The 23,202-nt window shown below is 41.3% G+C and overlaps 2 protein-coding genes across 8 annotated transcripts; one reads left to right on the forward strand and one right to left on the reverse strand.

Moving 5' to 3' along the window:
* Nucleotides 1-1,171: 1,171 nt before the first annotated feature.
* On the forward strand, nucleotides 1,172-1,894 carry LOC103697879. Its single transcript, XM_008779821.1, has one exon. The coding sequence runs from the start codon at nucleotides 1,172-1,174 to the stop codon at nucleotides 1,892-1,894; it is 723 nt and encodes a 240-aa protein (XP_008778043.1).
* A 2,298-nt stretch (nucleotides 1,895-4,192) lies between these two features.
* Nucleotides 4,193-22,990, reverse strand: LOC103697878 (WASH complex subunit 2-like). Of its 7 annotated transcripts, XM_039131769.1 has the most exons (9): nucleotides 18,057-18,416; nucleotides 17,896-17,947; nucleotides 13,982-14,146; nucleotides 12,761-12,958; nucleotides 12,108-12,186; nucleotides 11,847-11,989; nucleotides 8,945-9,026; nucleotides 7,493-7,566; nucleotides 4,193-5,284 (listed from the first exon to the last, which is right to left on the reverse strand). In XM_039131769.1, the coding sequence occupies exons 3-9, from the start codon at nucleotides 14,084-14,086 to the stop codon at nucleotides 4,751-4,753; spliced, it is 1,215 nt and encodes a 404-aa protein (XP_038987697.1). In that variant the 5' UTR covers nucleotides 14,087-14,146; nucleotides 17,896-17,947; nucleotides 18,057-18,416; the 3' UTR covers nucleotides 4,193-4,750. The 7 variants fall into 7 exon arrangements, with proteins under 7 accessions (XP_038987697.1, XP_038987694.1, XP_038987698.1 ...); XM_039131766.1 differs by lacking the exons at nucleotides 17,896-17,947; nucleotides 18,057-18,416 and adding an exon at nucleotides 22,762-22,990; XM_039131770.1 differs by lacking the exons at nucleotides 17,896-17,947; nucleotides 18,057-18,416 and adding an exon at nucleotides 22,762-22,988 and having other exon boundaries at nucleotides 13,982-14,118.
* Between the last annotated feature and the right edge of the window lie 212 nt (nucleotides 22,991-23,202).

The following is a 23,202-nucleotide window of genomic DNA, read 5'->3' on the forward strand; positions in this document are numbered from 1 at the left end:
GACTTTAACTATATTATTGATCTACTGGAGAAAATAGGAGGGAAACCCTTCACCTTCACAAGGAAAATTAAGGAGTTTTTGGACTTCCTTGATTCAAATGGATTGGTTGATCTGGGATTTTCAGGCCCAAGGTTCACTTAGTGCAATAATCAGCAGGGATGGGCCCGAGTTTGGGAGAGACTAGATAGAGTCTGTGCTATTGCTGGGTGGGCTCGGAGCTTTCTAGACCATCATGTCAGATATCTGCCGAGGATTGCATCGGACCACTGTCCATTACTGGTGAGTACTGAGACGTTTATTCCTGTTTGACCCCCTTTTAGATCTGAGAAGTTTTGGCTCTGTTATCCGCGATCCTGGGAGATGGTTAGGGAGGCATGGAGTGCACCAGTGAGGGGTGATGCTATGTACCGAGTATCCCGGAGGCTGGAGTTGACGAGAAGACGGTTGAGGAGGTGGAATCGCGAGGAGGTGGAAAATATTTTTAGGAGGCTTGAGGATCTAGAGGAGGTCATTAGCAGACTACAGTCTCGGGAGGTCCAGGGAGGTGGATTATTGAAGGGGATGGTGGGGGAGCTCAGATCACACTTGGCACTGCATGATTCTCTCCTCAGACAGTAGGAGATACTTTGGATACAGAAGTCAAGGGTTCAGTGGATTTTGAAGGGTGATAGGAATATCAGATTTTTTTCATCAGGCGACTGTGATTAAGAAGCATCAAAACAGGATTAGAGTCATCAGAGGTGAGGATGGGCAGATGTTAGAGGATCCTGATATGGTTCGGAGGATTATGGAGGGCTTCTTTAGGGCTAGGTGGACAAAGCAGACAGGGAAGGAGAGTCCAGCGGATATTCCGATACCTTTGGTCGGGATGACGGAGGAGGAGAGTACAGCTTTGATCATGCCGGTATCGGAGCATGAGATTAGGGAGACAGTCTGGTCCCTTGAGGGAGACAAGACTTCAGGGCCGAACGGTTTTCCTCTGGTGTTCTTCCAAAGATATTGGTCGATTGTGGGACAGTATGTGACGGCAACCATACAGCAGTTTTTCAGTACAGTTACGATGTCTTCTGACTGGCAGAGGACTTTCATCACACTGATACCGAAGCGGTAGGATGCTACTGAGCCGGGCCATTTTCGGCTGATTAGCCTGTGCACGACTCTGTATAAGGCTATGACGAAGATACTTGCCGTTAGGTTGAGGGATGTTCTTTCGAGGTTGATTAGCCCGGAGCAGCAGGCTTTTTTGGGTGGGCGGAGCATTACAGACAATGTACTTATCGCCCAAGAGTTTATATTTGACCTTCGCAGGGCCCCGATGAGGAGGAGCTTGATGGGAATCAAGCTTGATATGGAGAGGACCTACGATAGAATGAGATGGAATTTTGTACAGCAATCCTTGCAAGGGTTTGGCTTTCCCGGGAGGTGGATCAGTTGGATTATGGGCTGTGTGCGGGGTCCCTCTTTCGCCATTTTGATGAACGGCACGCCATCCCATTTTTTTGAGTCTACTGGAGGGTTGCACCAGGGATGTCCCCTCTCCCTTCTCCTCTTCATTATTTGTGCGGACGCGCTCTCGAGAGCACTTCGGCATACTGTGTCCATGCAGGAGTTGGAGGTCTATAGGCCAGTGGTGAGGGCTACGCCGATCTCCCACATGCTTTTCGCTGATGATTGCTTATCGCTAGCCCACTCGACTCAGCAAGCCGCGCGGGTTATCTGTAGGATCCTCCAAGACTACTGTGCAGTGTCAGATCAGTGTGTCAATATGTCTAAATCAGCTTTATGTTTCAGCCGGAAAACTAGGTTGGCAGTGAAGAATTCTATTCTGAAGATTTTGGGGGAGGACAAGCAGGTGGGCACATTGAGGTATCTGGGGATCCCGATCTCTAATTAGTGGCTATGCAACAGTGACTTCTCCTCTTTGGAGAGTAGCATCAGGCACAGACTGGAGGGATGGCAGATGCACACTCTATCAATGATGGGGAGGATCACCCTAGTTCGGTTCAGTTCTTACGGCGATCCCTACTTACCTCCTCTCCAACGCTCTCATTCCAGTGGCATTTCTGAGGACTATTCAGCAGTTCTTTAGGAACTTCATCTGGGGGAGGAGCAGCAGTAGAGGCATTGTCCACTTGTTGGGATGAGAGGTAGTGTGTCAGCCGACCAGGTACGGAGGTTTGGGGGTGCAGTCTTTGGTGGTGAGACGGGAGGCTCTAGCAGCTTGTCATGTAGCTAGATTCATGCTAGAGCCCGATAGTATGTGGTCCTCACTGATGACGGCCAAGTATGGTGCTTTGTTGCCAGGGATACGGGCTGGCCATCACCACTCACCGGTCTGGAGGGAGATGTATGCCAGAGACATGTTGGTGCTGCTGGAGATCAGATGGGCTATTGGGGATGGTCGGTCGATCGATGTTTTGGAGGACAGTTGGGTGATTGAGCGGCCGATCGATCGTCTGCCGACCATGGTGGATTCTGCGAGGTTGGTCAGATACAGAGTATGTGATTTGCTGGATCCTACTGGGGCCAGTGGAGGGCTGGGTTGATCCGGGAGGTTTTTGGGGAGCAGTTGGCAGAGTCGGTTCTGACTCTACCGGTTCCTGACCAAAAGGAGCCTGACAAGCTAGTGTGGATGCCATCAGGTCGGACGCAGGTACGAGCTAGGGATCTTGTCACTCTGATCAGTAAGGAGTCAGCTCGGCAGATTGAGGGAGAATGAATTTGGAGGATGCGGGTCTACCCGCGTGTGGCGCTCTTCATCTGGAAGGTAGCATGGGGCTGCTTACCGACCAGGAGTTTGCTAGCTCGGCGAGGACTGTGGGTCACCCAGTGCTGCGAGGAGTGTGTGGAGATTGAGGAGACCATTGATCAGGTTCTTTTGTAGTGCCCCAGGGTGAGAGAGATATGGAGTAGATCACGGGTTCCCTTGCCCCAGTTGGTGGAGTCGGTTCAGGACCTGATCCATCTATTGAGAGTGTCTATGCGGAGTCCCGGACTCCAGGAGGAGGGGATTGCCCGAGCATACATGGCTTATCATATTTTGTTGGATAGGAATACTGGCCTATTCGAGGATAGGAGGGCGTCTCCGAGGATGATAGTGGATAGAGCTATATTGCATGCGGGGGAGGTTACTGCAGCTACCGCGTTATTTTCTACTGAAATGGCCAGGGACATCTGGGGCACTCTTTCCGTTGTCACAACGCCCAGGTTCGCCTATGTTTCTTAGGTGCCCCCACCCCTTGGTCATCTCAAAGTGAACTTTGACGCTAGCATGTCAGTGGATGGTGGATATGGGGGTGTTGGATTTGTGATCAGAGATTCTCTTAGCAGGTTGGTAGCAGCCGAGGGTCGGCTGACGCCGAGTCTCTCTATTGTAGGGACAGAGCTTCGGGCTGCATAGAAGGGACTGTTATATGCGAAGAGGTTCTTCGATGCCAAACGGGTGCATCTTGAGGGAGATTCTTCTGTAGTGATTGACTGTATACGAGGTTTGGATAGGTTTGGTGATGGCCACCCTCTCATTAGAGAGTCTCATAGATTGGTTCGGGAGATGGGTGGTATCCAATAGCTTATGTTTTTCGGAAGGCGAACCGAGCAGCAAATTGGATTGCTTCTTTCGTCGCCCGGCACTTTGGGGAGGTCCTATGGACTTCTACAGAAGATATTCTCTATCCTTTGTATTCTTTACTTTCTGTTGACTTGGCAAGATATACTCACGTTAAAGCTATATAAGTTGCCGCTTTTACCAAAAAAACAAAAAAAAAAAGTTCTGATGCATAAAATTTTTCTTATGTTTCGATAATATTCATGAAGAAAATTATGACAATGAACTCACACCGTCAATTCTCACATGTTAGCTTGAGACTCGGGACAGAATGACCGAATGTTCGGAAAGCGGAAGTTAAATATACAAGAATGGTATTATTGCAGAATCCTGTCTTAAGATTTCAGCCTGCAACCTCATCCATACACCTTAACAATTGTGTGATTATGAGATGACCATTAAGTATCCAATCTAACCCTAAGTACATCCATGGTCGTCAGTTTACTGGGAAAAAAAACATATTATCTTCATCCAGGTAAAGATCACCATTAGGCATCCCTAACTTTGTCCATGTTTATCAATTTATCTAGTAACCTGTATTGAGAATGTTCCTTACCATCTTCATTCAGAAAAATGACCTGCTACACATTGATAAATAAAATTTATATGCAAAGACTATGGAGATAGTTTACAGTGACAAATTGAAGATAAATTATCATTACTTCAACAAGTTCTCCATTCGACTTAAATCGTTCCTTCACTGTAAAAACAGGGAGGCTCACCTCCTTGCATCTTCCAAAAAAATTGAAATTCTGTCAGAGTAGAGATGATGTGACAATCAGACAATATATAAACCCACCATCTATCTTGAATTTTGATTCCAGAAGCATTTTGACCAAGCAGTTAGCAATGCGATCGTGTTTAAACCGAACGCCAACAACCATTACCACCTCCTGTCAAAACAATAACCAATGAACCTGGGTAACTAGATACCAAAACATGACAAATTGTTCTTATTTGCCCTCATCATCACAATGAGATAAACCAGATTGCTCCTCAGAGTGATCAGGCAAAGATCCTTCAAAACTGAGATGAATTGTTATCACATATGTGGGCATCAGCAGAAGATTGAAACGTTAGCTCCTTGATATCTCGAAATATCCATGGATCATGAGCAGGTGGTTTACGTTCTGAACTTTCCGATGCCTAGTTATGAGACCGAATGTCATCACTGCTAGTAACAAATGACGACGAAGCATCTTTTAGTTTGTGTGAAGATAAGGTCTGGCTCATTAAAGATCCATCCTTCTCCAAGGCATTGACATCTCCCAGAGGAGCTTTCTGTCCACCTTCCTCATTGATGCCGACGGAAGTGTCAGCACTAACATGCACCGTCGTACTCTGATCAGAAGAACCCAGATTCTCATGAATATTTAAGGATTGGGTGCCATCTACAATCTCATTCGCACCCATCATGCTTGCATGTGCAGAAATGGAATCTGCAACTGAGGCAGAAATGTCATCAGGCTCATTTTGACAAAAAGAGAGGGAATCCTCTTCACCTTCAGCATCAAATAGACTCCCAGAGACTAGTGCAGAATAAAGTTCATTGGCATGAATATCTGGGTCTTGAAGGGAAGTCAGATTTCCTTCAGTGGCAGGAACAGCTTTCTCCTCAATAACACCACGGTTTCGAGGACTACCACGTGAAACGGCTTCTGGTGCTCCTGATATTATCACCTGCAGATCAAACAATATCCATTAAGGCGATAACTAAGCAATGCATCATATGAACTAACAACCAACAATCGAATGTCAAGCAACATTTCACAATTGACAATCACTGACGCCCAGGTACCGTCTAGGTAACAATTTTGAATAGTAAAAAACTGGAAGAAATTTGCTGAAAGTCTGAAGCAGGATATAGATGCAAAATTAATGAAGAAAGTGGAGAGAGTGACATATCTGAGTGTAAAGTACTCATGACTTCTGAATGACCCATTAAGATATCACGGTTAAGTATGCAGATTAATTTATTTGATCACTATGAAGCTTGATTCAGTCAGTTTGAATAACTTATATACTCCCCTTGGCTGTGTTGCATTATATGGTTATGCATATTTCTATCTCCAAATGTGCTATGGACAAGACTATTATTCATAAATTTAATAATTACAAACAGGTCGAGGAATCCTCATATAGAAGGTGAGCCTTCATACAATAAGGCTGCTCCATTTAGACCTGGAGGTCAGAGGTTCGAAACATGGAAATAGCCTCCCTGCACACATGTCTAAAGCAGTGTACATCTGACCCACCTCAAACCTCGCAATCATGGGAGCCTCGTTTACTGAGCCCCCATTTTTTTAAGTCAAGGGATCCTCATATAACTGAAATAAAATTGATCATCAGCTATTGTTTGCTGCAGACCTATGGTTAAAATCAGGTAAGTGTATGCTCCCATTATGGAATATGGGGACAACTTTTACAATGTGTCCACTATGCCATCATGTATTTCAACATAAAGTCAATGCTTAAGATCTGCTCAAGGCTTGTGGTGATGTCATATCAAGGATCATCCATGCATGTTGTACCCTTTTCTAATAATACATCGACAAAGAGGGAAGGGGATAAATGGGATTTTAGAACGTGAAAAAAAATGCATAGCTAATCATTCAATAAAGTTCTCTTCCCTCTTCTTCCCATCTCTCTTTATCTATTTGTAACTTCTCAATTTCTTCCCTCTTTCTCAATTTGTCTACCAGTAAATAATATTGGCAAGTAGGCATAACCTTCACCTTGATGCTGCAGATAGACTAGTTTAATTCAGAATATACTTGATACCCAATAGCAGGCAAGTCCATTTCACCTAAGGCTGAAAATTAGCTGACATATCCAAACTTCAGGCCAGACGCAAAAAGGATTAACTCAGGTCGAATCAGATTTAAGTATAATGATTATGGGTCTTGGTCAGATTGCAGCAAGAGATGGAGTTTTGTTTACAGCCAAGGCAATCAAGTCAGCATTTGGTAGTTGAGCTCAATTATAATCAAACAAACTAACTAAATCGCCACATTTGAGTTACTATGTAGACCTGAAATCAACCAATCGGGCCAAAGATTCAAGTTGACTCAATTTGGGTATGTATTTCAGAAAAACAAAGACCTATTAATTTTTAGCCCTGCTTTACATATTTACGAACCTTCTTGGGTGGAATCTTCTAAAGATAATGCAACCATTTTGGAATCTTCACAGAATCTCAAACATTCACCCGCTTCTTAAGCACTTCCTTACTAAAAAGTGTTTCTAAAATATTCATTTCTCTGCACCTACACCCATAGCCGCCCTTGCTCACTTCTGATTCTGGCAACTAAGTTAGGAACAACAATAGAATGGAAGATCACTTTCCTTGACAAATCCTTTTCCAGCTCTCATAACTACTCTCCTAAATGTTGAGGATAACCTTTTTGTTAACATAATTATCGTTTTCTATTTTATTTAAGCCTAAGTATCCTAAATCAAGGTGTTATGTACTTTGTTATGTATTTTGATTTAAATGGATGAAGCAGGAAGAAAGTTTTACCATCCAGTAACTGAATACAAGGTTAGAGAAACTAACAATCTCTTTTTCTCGCTCCCTTGATAGCTCGAGTTTGATATACAGAAGTGTTTATATTCTATATAGCTGATTCCAATACAAGTATCATTTTTTATAAAAGCAAAAGAAAAGTATTTCCATTATTTTCCAATTATCAATATAGTATCCAAATATTGTCCGTGATTCTACCAATATTTTTTTATTATTCTCAATAGGTTGCAGTAGCTTTATGGATTCTCTAATTTTATTCTAGTCTCCGAGGTCTTTCTAATTTTTTTCCAAAACATTGACCTTACAAATGACTATATAAATAAGATAATATGATAGTTCCTCATAAGAAAATAAAAACTAACCGCATCCATATGTGTTTGTCCAGTGCCCCTATCATCACTTACAGCATTGTTTGCTGACAAATTTTCCTCATCATCTGCATAAAATAAAAAGAAAATTTGTCTAACATAGAAAAAAAATATTTAGTTATCATTACAAGTTGAGCATTTGAGATACAATACGAGGCAAGATCAAAATAATGTGGAAACTTGTTCAGAAATTCAGAATGAAACCAAAATGTATACGTATGTATGTATGTATGTATGTATATATTATTATATATATATAGACATACATACATGATTTCATGCACAGCTGGCAAGTGCACGTAAAGGAAATGGGAGTGGCAACAAAAATGACAAGTAATATTAAGTGTTTAGCAGGTATGGTTTGGAAGTAAATCTTAAGCCTTAACAAATGTTGAGAATGGAAAAAATTAGAAACTCAGAGAAAAAGGTCACGCGAGCAAGCATGTTTCTTGACTTTTGGTTGTTCATGTGCCTCTTTATTTTCAGAAAGGAAAAAAAAAAGTTTTCTTGTGATTTATGATAACTGATTGTATCAAAATTATTTAAGATGACCTCCATTTTTGGAGTTTTACGCAATATAATTAAAAGTATGATTTGAACATATCTTCCTTACAAGGTTTGGAATGCTAAGACTCATGATAGACCCCCATTATGCCAAGATATTTTGTGAAATTGAGTTATCATAATCTCTCTTTATTTTTTTAGTCATCTTCATTTAGAAGTGAATGGTCAAGTAGATTCATGAAACCAATCCAATTAGGTATGCTTAAGAACATTGGTCACAAAGTAAGCATTCCTCAAACAATTCATTTAGGAATTCCAGATACCAACAGTTTCCACATGGAAAATGAAACATCAAGAACACATTACATCTGCACCCCCAGCTTTGAGTTTTTTGGTTTTTTTTTTTTTTTTTGGGGGGGGGGGGGGGGGGGGGGGGGGTTGGAGATCAAACTGAAAGTAGTGCTCTCCAGAAAAAGATAATTTACTTATAAAAATAGCCTTTGCAAGCTAAGGATCTTATGCCACCTGAGCTCTACCCTAAATTGTAGTAAGTTGCTGACTCATTCAAGTGGCTTCCAACTTCAAATATCATTGCAGACATACTACAAGAGATTTACATACACAGAAATCACCAAAAAAAATAATAAACAATTCAATTAATTTGATATTATCTAAACTTAATTAATGGGGCAAATGTAAACAGGCTCACAGTATAGCAAAAATTATAAATCCTGTTGATTCAGAACAAATGGTTGCTTGCACAATAAAAGAATGCTCCAAATTTCAAGACAAGTTTTTATTTTAAAAAAGGAAAGGAAAGATCAATGAAATAAAGGTCTTCAATGCAGGCTAACAAATGCTGATTCATCCATTGATATAAAATTGAATGCATTAGTATAGCATCAAAACAAAACATAGCAAATAAAACAGAGAATCACATACAAAATTTGTAAGGATTTAGAAGTGCTGCTTCAAGCATGGCTTTAAAATCCAATGCGGCAGACACTAAAGGCTCAGTCCCATCCTGTCAAGGTTAAAAAAATCACGATTAGACCGCAAGTTTTGACACTATAGAACAAAGAATTGTAATGACAAATGCCCACAAAGCATTATTATTTATACTCACCAGTGACCCCAAGAAGGAATCATTTTTATAACCCTTATTGTGACAAAAGGAATCTATGTTGATCTTCACACACTCTCTCTCCTTGTCTCACAAACTTCATCCACCGCCACCCCCCTCCCCTTTTTCCTCTCCATTCTCTTTTACCAGAAACAACTATCTAATGTCATGCACCCATGATGAACAAACTAAGGTTTGAGGATCACTTGAGTCCCATAGCCATGATTTCAAATAAATCCAGCAAAGCAAAAGTTTAACAATTTCCCAAACTGAAAAATTTGAGAAAATGTAAAAATACACATCTTGATCCACCTGTGGGTTAACGTTGCCTAAGACACCCACTAGGCATCTCAAATATCTCAAACTGAACTAACCATCCGAATAAGGCTTAACCTGATAGACTCAAATTAATAAAAACAAATAACCAAATTTAAACCCACTTGGGAACATAGATTTGAATACTTGTTCCTTTTGCCATGTTCTTTTATCATCAATCCCTTTCTTATAAAGCAGCAAATCATGTGATACCTCCAAACCTCTTGGAGTCTTTCCATGGATCCCCTGCCAACAGAACTCTTCTTTATTACCTGGACACTCCATTTTTAAGATGTGTGAAAGTGTTGAGATTTTTGGACACTTATACATCATAGTTAAGTATCTAACACTTGGCACTTGTTTTTGGAACATCACTTAAAGGATTCTTAGTTTTAAGTGCTAGACACCTTCAGTGAAGTGTCCTCAAATTTCTTTGGACACTTTAAGTAAAGTGTCCCTAAACTTTCCTGGACACTCCAACCAAAGTATCCTTATGTTTTCTTAATATAAACTTATCAAAGCATCATTATATTGTTAATACAAAGTTATCACAGTTATCTAAACACTTCAAGCAATATATCATTACGCTTTAAATATAAACATATCACGGTTAGTTGTCAAGTTATCAATTTAAGTATCTCAGCACATCTTAAATAAACACAGCAAAAAAAAAATTAAACAACTTGAAAAATCATAGCAATTCCCTTAATTTATTTGTTAAATAGCATTTACATGGAAACACATATATGTATGTATGCATATGTATCTATATATGTGCGTGTGTATGCGTGCGCTGTGTCCCCGTGCTAGATTTTTGGAGGCTGCTGTGTACGAAACTTAAGGAGACTCGGACACTCGGCAAGGTAACACTGCTGTAAGGGCACTCGTCATGCAGAGTAAGGGATGTCAAGAAATCATCACAACAAAATAAAATGAAGAGAGATAGCAGAGAATGTGAGAGGAAATAGAACAAAGCTTAAAAAATTTTAATACTTGGTTACAATTTCTCATAGGACCAAGGTTAACAGTCTTAATTAGATGAATAAGAATATCTTTTGCTTAGTCATTCAATCCAATAGGCGCTAAACATCCAATAAAATTATGGCCAAAACAGACCTTGGCCAAGGATTGAGTATCACAAGGGACACCTGTACTGTTCACAGGTTAGCAAAATATGATACTATGTGTTGTTGCAATTTCATAGAAAGGGGGTGGAGGAGGGGGTGAGGGGGTCCATGTCAATCGATGACAATCACAAACCAGATGAATGATCATATAGGGTATGTTTGGTCAGATGATAGGGTTCATAGATAGAAGGTACAGAACAAGGCACCCTTGTATTATGCATTTACCTAGCCAACATGGTACAGACCAATAAGTATCAAAATCCACAATCATGGTTATACCCATGGTATGTCGTACCGTACCGAACCAGACAGTACCGAACGTACCATACCATACCGGTTTGGTATCAGTACCAGTACTAGTGGCGTACCGACACTCGGTATGCCAAAAAAACTGCATACCGTACCATACCAACACTATACTAATGTGGCATCGGTACGGGATTCGGTATCGAGACAGTAAACCTAGAGTTATACCAAATCCAAACCACTTAAAATTGGTGAATGCATCTAACCTGGAAATGACCAAACAATAACATTAATAACCCAGACGCAGACTAAATCAGATCACATCATCAAGTAAGGTCAAAATGAATAACACCCTACACAATAAGGAAATTCAATCCAATGAAAGGTTAACTGTTTTCAAACTAAAAGCATGATAATATGAGGAATTGTTAAAACATAGAATATCATACTCCAGATATTATAAATTTGCCAAACCATATCCATCAAACATAACAAAAGAAAATAATAAATACTTAACATCCAAGCCTCCAAGGCAAATCTTGTCACGTCTCAAACATATATATAGATGGAATAATAAAGGAAATGTGTACCATCTATATATTAATAAATAATGCAATTCTTTCATATGGTGATTTCAAAAGTTGCTAAAGGTTTGATCTGAAATACCCATTCTAATGCCCCCAGCTACCTCTCAACCCCATACAACCACCCTAGGTAAGCTACAGCATTGGGTGCTAGTATCCTACCTACTTGCACAAATATTGCATGTAATATTTAGTAAGAACTAAGCCTAACCACAATTTTGATAATTCCAGACTACTTGGTTATATTGAAAAGAAATATGAACACTAGTTGGTTATATTGAAAAGAAATATGAACACTTGAATGGAAAAGGAACTGCTAACACATCAACATGTTATTCAAGTGTCTTGGAAATTTTGCTAACAGCTATCAATCTAATGAACAAAACTTGAACAACCATCCCCACAAGAAGTAAAAGAAAAAATAAAAAAAAGAACCACCACAAACCTACCTTCTCAGACAAACCTTGTTGCATTCCAGACATGGGGGAACTAAACAAATCAGATGGACCATGCCCTTCTGCTTCTGAAGATGTTCCTTTTGAGTCCACTATCCAGCTGAAATCAAGTGGCAAAGTCCCCAATGCAAAGTCCTCTTCATAACAGAAAAGCGATCAACCAAACTTATGTATAAGAGAATTTGTGAAAGAAAAATGAAAAAAGTGCATAAATTTAACATTCATAAAATGCTTAACTGGGTAAAGCACCCATACCTGTCAACCCACAGCTATTATCATGCATATATTCTTCAGATCCAATAATATGTGGTAGTGGACCATTTGCTAACCCAGTCTTTAAATTTGATAACAGAAAGGAAATAGATAAAGATGAATAAGTTAGTGGATACAACAGAGATTCACTTATATTAACTGCAAAGAAATAATCGGAAGTTCATCGCAAACTTTTACTCTCGATAATTTATTAAAAAAAAAAGCCCTATTACTTCATGAGATTGTCGAATGGGAAAAAGTTCAAGCACAATTATGTAGCTGAACTCATGGATATAAACTTTGAGAAACAATAGAAGGAATCAAGACCCAAAAATGCATGGTCACATGCGCATAACCTTCATGCCAATAATCAATAAAGGCAGAAAGAACAAATTAGAAAAACCAATATTAACACTACATAAGGCTTAGGTTACTATGTTAGACTGATGCATATTTATAGAAACTAAATTAATCATATATTTATAGAAACTAACTAAATCATTTATTTATAGAAACTAAATTAATCATTTATTTATAGAAACTAAAGTAATCATATATTTATAGAAACTACAGTAATCATTTATTTATAGAAACTAAAGTAATCATATATTTATAGAAACTAAAGTAATCATTCATGAACAAAAAACAAAACTTACTCTGAAAACAGAAGTGGTCAAATGGCTTTTCTTTGTACTCTGTAAGTGACTTCTACAAGAAGTCAGACCCAATGATAAAGCTTCCTTATATCTGGGCAATATATCTGTTTCATAATCCTGGGCAGGTATGTCTGCTTGAACTGAACTTTTAGCACTATCCTTCATATAGGAATCCACATCATCTTCATCAGATATCTTCTGCAGTGAAGAAGAGAGCTTTCAAAGTTTAAAAAAAATGCAAAAAAAAAAAGAGAAAAGCAGTCAAATAGTAGAAAATTGCATTATGAATACCAAAGAGAAAAGGATTGGAGAAATAGAATATATTGCAAGCAGAAAAATTGGCATTATGAGATGTCCCTTCAAGATGTATAAAAATATGCAATAGAATTTTCTAATGAATCATAGGCATCAGTAGCTACAGTTAAAACGACCAAGTAAAGAAAAATACAACATCTATTTTGAAATTGATTTTTAACAAAAAAGAGATCATGTTAAAGTCCCTAGACAGTAAGTTCTGAAAAGATGTCCTAAATTCAGAGTGGAAAACTGCAACAATCAGAATAGTCCATTTGATTTTGCAGGCTATGAACTGATGGCAACTGATGCTCAGATCATGACTCTTAAATCAGCTGAGCAACAGATAGATCGCATCCCTCAGATGCTGCACAACTACATTTAATGTAACATATTAAGATGCTAAACTAGTTCCTTGTGACATTAAATATCATGATTAGAAGCCAACAGGGAACACATAGACTTAGGGTCTAGACAAACATTTAAAAAGCCAAGGTCTAATAAATGCAGGCACAAATTTTAAGTTAAAGAGAAAAATTGAAACATAATCATCAACTCAATATACAAAACAGGAAGGGAGTCAAGTATGATCTTTTGTCCTTCAAAGATACACTTGAATAACTACTCGAACATCATTTAACAGTGGCAAAAAAAAGTGAATATAAAGCTCCTTTTCAGCAACTTAACATCCATGCCATAACTGAAATCAGTGGGTCAGATACTAGCCTTAGAATTGCATCTGAAAGGCTATGGACATGAAATGGAAGAGATAAATTGAATGTAAGATAAAAGTAAACATGTGAGCACACAATGTTTTCATGGCCTTATGTTGTGGCTACACTTTAGCTTGAGATTGTGTTTAAAATGCTACAGCAACGAGCAAATATTTCTTTACAAGGATATGTACCGATCGAGAGCTGTACTTGCATGATCAACAAATTGATGATATGAGAGGGTGCGGAAGGAATTATAAGTGTTCTTCAGATCTAGTTCTACAACTCCAGCCTCGTCCAACAGTCCATTTATTTCCATCGTAGCATTATCTGCTCTCTTTTGCAGCTTTTCTGAAAACTCTGACAGCCATTTTAGAACCTAAACAAGGCAATTAGGATAAGATAAAGCTGCTTATATTGAAAGCACGGCGCAAAAAAAGAAATTCCGGAAAAGGAACAATGCTTTAAAAGAAAACAATCAATTTAGTTTTACGGAAATAGATAGCACATTCAAGACTATGTAAACCAAAGAAAATGATCAGACAGTTTTCGACAAGAAGCAATTGCAGCAAAAGCTAACTACAGATATGCAATATCCAAGTTAGATTGGCATTATACATGTTGTAGAAATATAAAAATCAGTCAGTTGCCAACAGCCTCCTTGATTTGACAAGAGCAGACCATCTATGATTAAGAGCATCCCTACCTTGAGATTCAAGTTTGTAAGTTTGCCAACACAGATTAACTTTATACAACCCAGACAATTAACCTAAGATTGCAGACGGATTGTTAGCATTCCAACTTGTAACTTGTTTAAAATAGAAACTATATAGAGTGATACTAGAAAACAGAGGCTTTCGTAAGTTTACGAGTTAGAAGGGTAAATAGTGACTAAATACCAATTCAACAGTCTTATTTTGCTCAAGGTAATCAAGCATGTCCCTCCCGTCTCAAAGAAACACTCTTATTTTGCTGAGGGGTGGTTCTATATACACCCCCCCTATTGCTCAGGACACCCCCCAAAAATTAAAAAAAAATTAAATACTCTCTACACCCCCCCATTTGCTAAGGACACCCCTAAAAAATTAAAAATTCCTAAATTACCCCCCACCCTCCCCACCCCCTCACCTAAATTGCTCTCTACACCCCCCAAACCCCCCCCCACCCCGCTCTTCCCCTCCAAAACACCCGCCGGCTTCTCCCTTCCGCCCAAAAAACCTCGCCTCAAGCACCTCGCCGGCGGCCAAACCCCCTCCGTCTCCCCCTTCTCCCTCTCGTCGCCGGTCGGTGCAGTGCACCTCGCCAACGCCCAAAACCCCCCCGTTCCCCCTTCTCCCTCTCGTCGCCGGCATTCTCCCGATCTCCGACCACCTCGCCGGCTTCTCCCGGAACCACCTCCCCGGCCATCTTCCGAGCAACGAGCACATCGCCGGCGCCTCCACGACCACCTCGAGGTAGCTCCCCCCCCCCCCGCCTCCCCTTTTGTTCGGCACTGGATCGCCGAACAAAAGGCTTCTGTTCGGCTGAACAGTGCCGAACAGAAGCCTTCTGTTCGGCAACCCTCAACCGAACAGAAGCCTTCTGTTCGGCTGCACAGTGCCGAACAGAAGGGTTCTGTCCGGCTCTGTGCAGCCGAACAGAAGCCTTCTGTTCGGCACTGTGCAGCCGAACAGAAGGCTTCTGGTGCCAAATCGCGTGCCGTGCTGAATTATTTTCTTTGATATAGCCTAACATTGAATTTCTATATTTTCAGACATGGATCCCGGTCCCGCCAGAGTTAGACCTACGGCGTCAGCTAGGAGACGTCGTGCTAGGATTGCTTCTCCCGAGCCTGCTCATATGCCATCGCCCTCTCCTGAGTCAGAGCATGATGATATGCCCGCTAGGGGCGAAGACGATGAGTCCGTTGGACCATGTCCAGGAGGTCCAGAGGATGAGTCCGTCCTGATCAGTTTCAGGACGCATATAGCAGCTTCCATCTGGAGGCAACAGGTATTGTTTATTTGTTATAGCATTATATTTTGTTTATTGATGTTTTATAAAGTAGTAGTAATTATACATTTATATTACAGGAACGGGCTCCACTAAAGTGCATGAACCATACTGCCAAGGTTGGTGAATGGAAGTGGTGGTCTTCAAACCAACCAAATACCAGGTTCAAAGCACTATTGAGGCAGTCGGGCCTCATAGAGTTAGTACAGTGCTCTTATCGATTCATCGATAAGATTCTGATTTCGGGCTTCGTAGAGAGATGGCAGCCCGAGACGAACACCTTCCATATACCATTTGGCGAGATCACTATCACGTTGGATGATGTATCCGCCATTTTAGGGATTCCTGTCGCAGGTGCCTCAGTAGCAGTTTCTCCTGAGAGGATGAGTGATCGGAATGCTGAGGAGCTACTTGTGGAGTTGTTGGGGGTGTCAGCTGGAGACGCGCGTCAGGAGGTACTGTCATCGCGCGGTCAGTCTGTGAGGATGGAGTGGCTGAGGACTCAGTTTCACTCTGTATCTGATAGAGACAGCCAGCAGAGGATAGAGTGTGCAGCACGAGCCTATTTGTTATTTTTGTTAGGCTGCACACTCTTTGCTGATAAGAGTGGGACCAGGGTGCCTATAGCGTATCTGTGTTTACTGCGGGATCTGGATAGGGTGAGCACATATGCCTGGGGTACAGCTGCCTTAGCATATTTGTATCGGCAGTTGGGGATTGCGTCGAGGTCATCAGTGAGACAGATCAGTGGTTATATGACGCTTCTGCAGGCATGGATTTATGAGCATTTTCCAGCACTCAGTCCTCACCCGTCGCTCGAGTATACTGATGCCAGTCCCCGCGTGCACCGCTGGATGCCCGGTACTCCATCCCGTACCACGATGGACCATTTAGTGGTTCTACGTGAGTCATTGGACCTTTTGAGCATCGATGAGGTATGTATCATATTACCATTTGCTTGTGTTTGTCAGTACTTTTAATATGCGATATAGTATAAAACTAAAATGGACCTTTTGTTTTGCAGGTTATTTGGGATCCCCATCATCGGCTTCGGGGAGATCGCCCATATATTGATATCGCATTTTTTAGTGGCTCCATCAAGTGCCTTGATATCGTAGAACCCTATCATCCAGAAAGGGTTCTTAGACAGTTTGGTCGTATTCAGACCATCCCTCGAGCGCCACTAGCCCCTACGCGAGCCAACAGAGGTTCCACAGCAGGCTCGTACCGGATACATTACTCCTATATGGATCAGCTTTGGGAGCGGTGGGAGGACCACGTGCTGAGCCAGGCGAGCAGGAGCCACCCAGTTACCCGGCCATCAGACAGCGTACCGGGATACATGGAGTGGTATCTCTGTATCACGCACGTTGCAGTTCAGCCTCCTCATCTGCGCTCGAGTACTCATTCTGGAGCTAGGGGAGGTCATGATGATGCTGACATGCACCGGCGGCGTAATGCAGATGCACTCGGTATCAGTACCGACATTGTACGGATGGGTCCCTCAGAGGCTACGTCACTAGGTGCCGGGCACCTATTTCATGCTATTTGTCAGATGCATCAGTTACTTCTGGGTGATGAGCCTGGCCCGAGTACAGCACCCTCTCATTCGGATCCAGCACCCTCTCATTCGGACGTACAGCAGTACACGCGTCGACGACGGCGTCATAGGAATTGATGATGGAGCCTTTGTAATCTTTGTAAAGCCTTTGATATTAATGAAAAATATATATTTTTGGTACATTTACGTGTAATATTTGTAAAGCCTGGCTCGTTCTATTTTACACAAATATAACAGTGCACATAACAATCAATCTAACAATGCGAAGACAGATATTTTTTGATTTATATTGATGATGGAGTTTCACAGTACATGACTCTAAGAGCCCAAAAAAATTTACAACTTTCAAAAATTGTACATATATAAACAATCAATCTAACTCTGCAATGCAAGTTAAGGTTCAAAGAGAACATCCTCATGATCTTTCAACATTTTAAATACATAGCTAACATAACTGTTGCTTATCAGAAAATCCGCCTCAATCATCAAAGGCAAACATTTAAAAGATGCTCTACCACCCCCTTAATTTCTCACTCCCCCAAATAAAGCGCGCAGCCTATTTGCGCTTCGCTCACCTGACCAAGAACATCACAGAGCCCTCTTTTCCAACAAAAGAAATGATAATGCCTGCTCAAAAACAAGAAAGTGAGATGGTGCAATCAGAAGTTCTTCCCCATGATACACTTCACAAGGTCTAAGATGCGAAAATAATCATAAAAAAGAGATGAATGTTTACCCTCCAGCCCATCACGACTATAGCGGTTGCTACCTGAAAGATTATTACATGGACTTCCACCAATAACCAGATCAAACCCACCAAATGTGTTAATCATCTGCTCAAGCTTGTCACCGTTAAGTTCTTGCACATCAGAAAGGTCTATTAGTTCCCCTGTTTGATTTGTTTGCTCCCACCAGCTCTTAAGTATGTTTCTGTTTACATCTGAAATCTCAACGGAAACAACAGTCTTCATATGTTTACATCTGTTTACAACTTTCAAAAATTGTACATATATAAACAATCAATCTAACTCTACTGTCTCGCTAATTATAACATTAGGTGAGATGCTCTCTTTGAACTGTTGAATCCGGGCTTCATATGAATTTTCCCATCCGGTAGCACAAGGAAGATGATATTTTCGCCAGTTGGTCGCTACTGGCGGAACGGGATGTCCCGGCAACAAGAACACCTTCAAAATTAGAAATAAGAAAATATTAATAGCTACAAAATTATAAATAAGCAAAATTTAATAAGCAAAATTAAATATTCGCAAGTGTTGTGAACGTAGTACCTCAACAAAATGATTTTCATTTACGAATCCGATAGCGATATCTTTGCGGGATAGAAGAGGTACTGGCACGGAACGGAGAGGTAGGAAGGTCAGACATTGTTGCAACGAGAGATGGTATAGGACAACATTATAGCAGGATGCTATAAGATGACCCATGTCCGGCATAGTCATCCATCTGTCATATGGTGGACAATCATCATAATATGATAATGCATGAGTGATCTCAGCAATCGTCCCTTCCACACCATATAATGTGCGATAGTGGTCCGAATGACATTGCAACTCTTGCAATAAATCCTTCCTAACACGCACCCAGTCATCTTCTCCAAATCCCAGTAAGTCAGCTATTGCCCTAAATCCGCAATTCCCATCAGCTTTTACATCCTTGATATGCTGGATGTATGGTCTCAAGGCAGAAGGAATAGCATCAATATAGATAATGGGCGTATGTGACTGGGCTCTAGTACGAAAAACCTGCAAATAATATCAAATGATAGAAAATATGTAACAATGGCAGAAATATCCAAATAGTTATCCGTCTCAGCACATCCCGTACCGGCACGGCACGGCACGTCCCGACATGTCCCGTATCGGCACATCTCGGCACGGCACGTCCCGACATGTCCTGTATCGGCACATCTCGGCACGGCACGTACCGACATGTCCCGTATCGGCACATCTCGGCACGGCACATCCCGTATCGGCACATCTCGGCACGGCACGTCCCGACATGTCCCGTATCGGCACATCACATACCGGCACGGCACGGACCGTCCCGTAGACGTTGTGATACCTATTGTAAGGAAATAAATATTTGGTACTTACCTTTTGCTTGGGCCGCCTCTTTTGAATCTGAGTAGATGGATTGCGGATGGTAACTTTCTCAACACCAGGTGAATAACTATCCTGTCCAGATAGAACCAACTCAAACGCAGACGGGTCACGTCGAGTAGACGTATCAACCTTCATTGAAGCGCGCCCACGTGAACCGGTCTTCCGTTTTGCAGGCTCTAAAAGAGGTGTACTATCTGGACTTGCAATCTCTCGTAACTTCTTGATCATCTGCAATTGAGAAGCCCCATCTAACTTCTTGAATCGTAGCGCAATCAAATCTAACTCTGCATCACAACTCAACTGAATTGGCTGCACGGGGGAGGTAGGCAGAATATCAAGTTTCCTCCAATGAGGATCTATGCAGTCGAGAGGAATGGGCCGACCTTCCACCCTGTACCGCGCAATCTGGTGAGCACATGGTATACCATGTGTGCGTCGAATAGCGCACCCACAATTTGAATCATCAAACCCAACTGAATTGGCTCGTTTCGATTGGGCGAGGACATGATTTAACGCACTTATAGATATGAAACCTCGCAACTCTTTGAATTCAGCTGGCTTGAAGTTGTGCTGCACTACCAATAAACTCTTCTCCAATGAGGCTTTAACGGAGCTGTGCTGCAACTCAATCAATCCATGTATTCTAGTCCAAGATGACTCGAAACTTCCTTGGCTTGATCCAAGCTGCTTTTTGAGCTTTGCATGTGCACTCTCGACCCTAGTAAACAAATGAAAGTTAGATATAACAATTGAGGCAAATTAAAATTAAATGAGTCTTTATTTGTGATACCTATTTGTCGTCACATTTCCGTAGTGCCTGCATGTATCCGTCCACGCCGCAACAAATCTTTCCTTGTATTTGCTCAGCCAAGTATCTGACACATACTGTAGTGCATCTGGATAGGTACCGAACTCTCTCTGCAGTGCACTCCAGCGATCATTATACTCGTCTTCCGTGGAGGACAGCACTAGTACATTCCAACTCATAATAAATTTATCCCATTTCTCCTTCAATTCGAAAAATTTTTTGCACTTGGCCAAAACATTCCTACTAATATGCCATCTACATAATAAATGTCTAGCAGTAGGAAATACTCTATGAATTGCATTCATCAAAGCCAAGTCTCTATCTGTAACAATCAACTCAGGCAAAACATCATCAGCTATGACACTGCGCAATCTCTCTAATGCCCAAGTATAGCTTTCTTCCTGCTCAGAATTTAAGTATACAAAAGCAATTGAAAATGTCATGTCAGTAGATGTCACCCCCACAATCTCTAAGAGCGGAAGACGATACCTATTCGTCTTGTACGTGCAATCCATTATCAACACACGGGGAAATGCACGGAACAAATCAATGCTGCCAGGGTGTGCCCAAAATAAGTCATGCACAACATCCGTATTAGTACAATTCCTATGCCACTCAATATATTTAGCCTCTGATAATTTACCTAATAGATGTTGCATTTCAGACCTCCCGGCTTTCTCTGCAACCTTAAACCGTTGACGTACATTGTAGATAGTCTTGATAGTCGTAACATTGAGGGCATCTCTTTCCTTCAATGTGGATAATATGTCCTTTGGACGAACCAAACTCTTCGACATATCCACTAACAATTCCGTCTCCTGCTCAGATAATCTCCGTGCATATGAGTGCCCCTCCAGATTCTCTGCAGCGGGATGATTGTGCACTCCACATACGACCAGTAATATCCAATCATCCGCAGTATCCAATTTCTTTCCTCTTAATGCAAAAGGGCATCCACACTTCTTTGTCCCACAGGCAGTCTTTATTCGCTTTTCTTTTTTGGTTCGGTACGTCCCACCCCTCTCACAACCTAACGTAATTCTGGGTTTCTTAGAAATGGTACCTGCATCGGATGATTTGATTACAACAACAAAACCATTTCGCCTCCCAGCTTCACGACACCAATTACACAAGTCCTCTCTACTCTTGAAGATCTATACATTAAACAATTTATGTAAGTACACAGTTGTAAAAATAGCTCGCTAAACTAATACAAAATTGCACAATACATTATAATACCTGGTAAGTTGTAAATTCGCTTGTGTAATCCAGTACAAATTCTGATCCAATTATACTCGATTCGGTTGTAGCATAGTCCTACATATAAAATAATTTATCACCAAGAATTAATGAATCAGAGGATCTGTTCGGCACAAAATTCAGCACGGCACGTGATTTGGCACCAGAAGCCTTCTGTTCGGCTGCACAGTGCCGAACAGAAGGCTTCTGTTCGGCTGCACTGAGCCGGACAGAACCCTTCTGTTCGGCTGCACAGTGCCGGACAGAAAACAGTGCCGGACAGAAGCCTTCTGTTCGGCACTGTGCAGCCGAACAGAAGGCTTCTGTTCGGTTGAGGATTGCCGAACAGAAGGCTTCTGTTCGGCACTGTTCAGCCGAACAGAAGCCTTTTGTTCGGCGATCCAGTGCCGAACGGAGCACGAACCGTGAAAAAAAAAAAAATTTCGAAACAAGGTGGAACACGTACCTTTGCGGCCGATTCTTCGTCCCAAATCACTAGTTGCTTGTCCATGCTTCGAATGGGGCTTAAATCTCCTTCAAAGATCGCCTAAACGATGTAAATGGATCGAGGGGTTTAAGGGGGGTTTGAGGGGGGCAAGGTTTTTTTTCTTTTCAAAACGAAACGGAGGAGGAGGAGGGGGGGTGTACTGAGAAAATTTCAAGGGCAATATGGTAATTACACTAAAGGTTAGTTTGGGTATTTTTTTTTTGATTTTTGGGGGGTGTCCTTAGCAATAGGGGGGGTGTATATAGAACCACCCTTTGCTGAGCCACAAAGAGCATGGAGTATTTTGCAATTCCAGAAGATCAAAAAATTCAGTTGCAGGATGCTTGCAATATATACTGAGACAATAGCACGTTTCGACTCGCTTCCTTAGATACCAGTATGCAGTTCAAGGTAGTGAAAAAGATAATAATTGTTGAAAGATCGTTTTAGTTGAATAGTAATTCCTCCTCTATCCAAATTTCTAGCCTCGCTCGCTCGTACCCTTCCTCCCTTTCGAACTGTAGTGCTCAAAAAACTTCACTGATTAAATTAATTAGGGAATTTATCAAACATTTAAACCCTTCTTCAAGCATAGAATCTTTCTGTCCTCCAAATTCCAAATAGCACAGATAGAATTACACAACCCCAAAAGCAAAGTCATATTAACAGAAATGAAGAATCTACATTTACTATTTTATTTATCATCGAATCATCTGAATGCCACGCCCGAATGGGAAAAACAACTGATTAAAGGGGGGGAAGTGAGAAGAGGAAAAGAGAATACCTCATTTTGCATGCTAAGCCGCTTCTTAATCGCAGGAGAAGTTGGGGTTTCGTCCATCTCCAACGGTTTGACGAATCTTGGAGAGAGATTAGGATTATCTTTTTTTTCTTTGCTTCGAACTCCGATCGTCGGACGTTGATCGATGCGAAAAGATCAAATTAGGGTTTTCGGAGAAGGAGCAGCATTTAGGAACTTCTCCGGCCAGATCTCAAGGGAGCCCACGGCTTGTAACGTCTCGGGCCATATATGTCTACTGGGCTTGTAGTGTTCTCTAAATCTCGACCGTTGATATTTAAATTTAATCAGCTGCTATAATCGGGTCAATTAGATGTCGCCTAAATTCTGATTTTAAGTTACGACTTTGAAATTAGACCGGACACCTCCAAGGTTTATGTCAATTGGGAGCTGAAATGTTTAACCAATCTCGAGAAAATTCTGATT

Source organism: Phoenix dactylifera, chromosome 11, assembly GCF_009389715.1.
Source record: "Phoenix dactylifera cultivar Barhee BC4 chromosome 11, palm_55x_up_171113_PBpolish2nd_filt_p, whole genome shotgun sequence".
In the NCBI taxonomy this organism is placed as follows: Eukaryota; Viridiplantae; Streptophyta; class Magnoliopsida; order Arecales; family Arecaceae; genus Phoenix; species Phoenix dactylifera.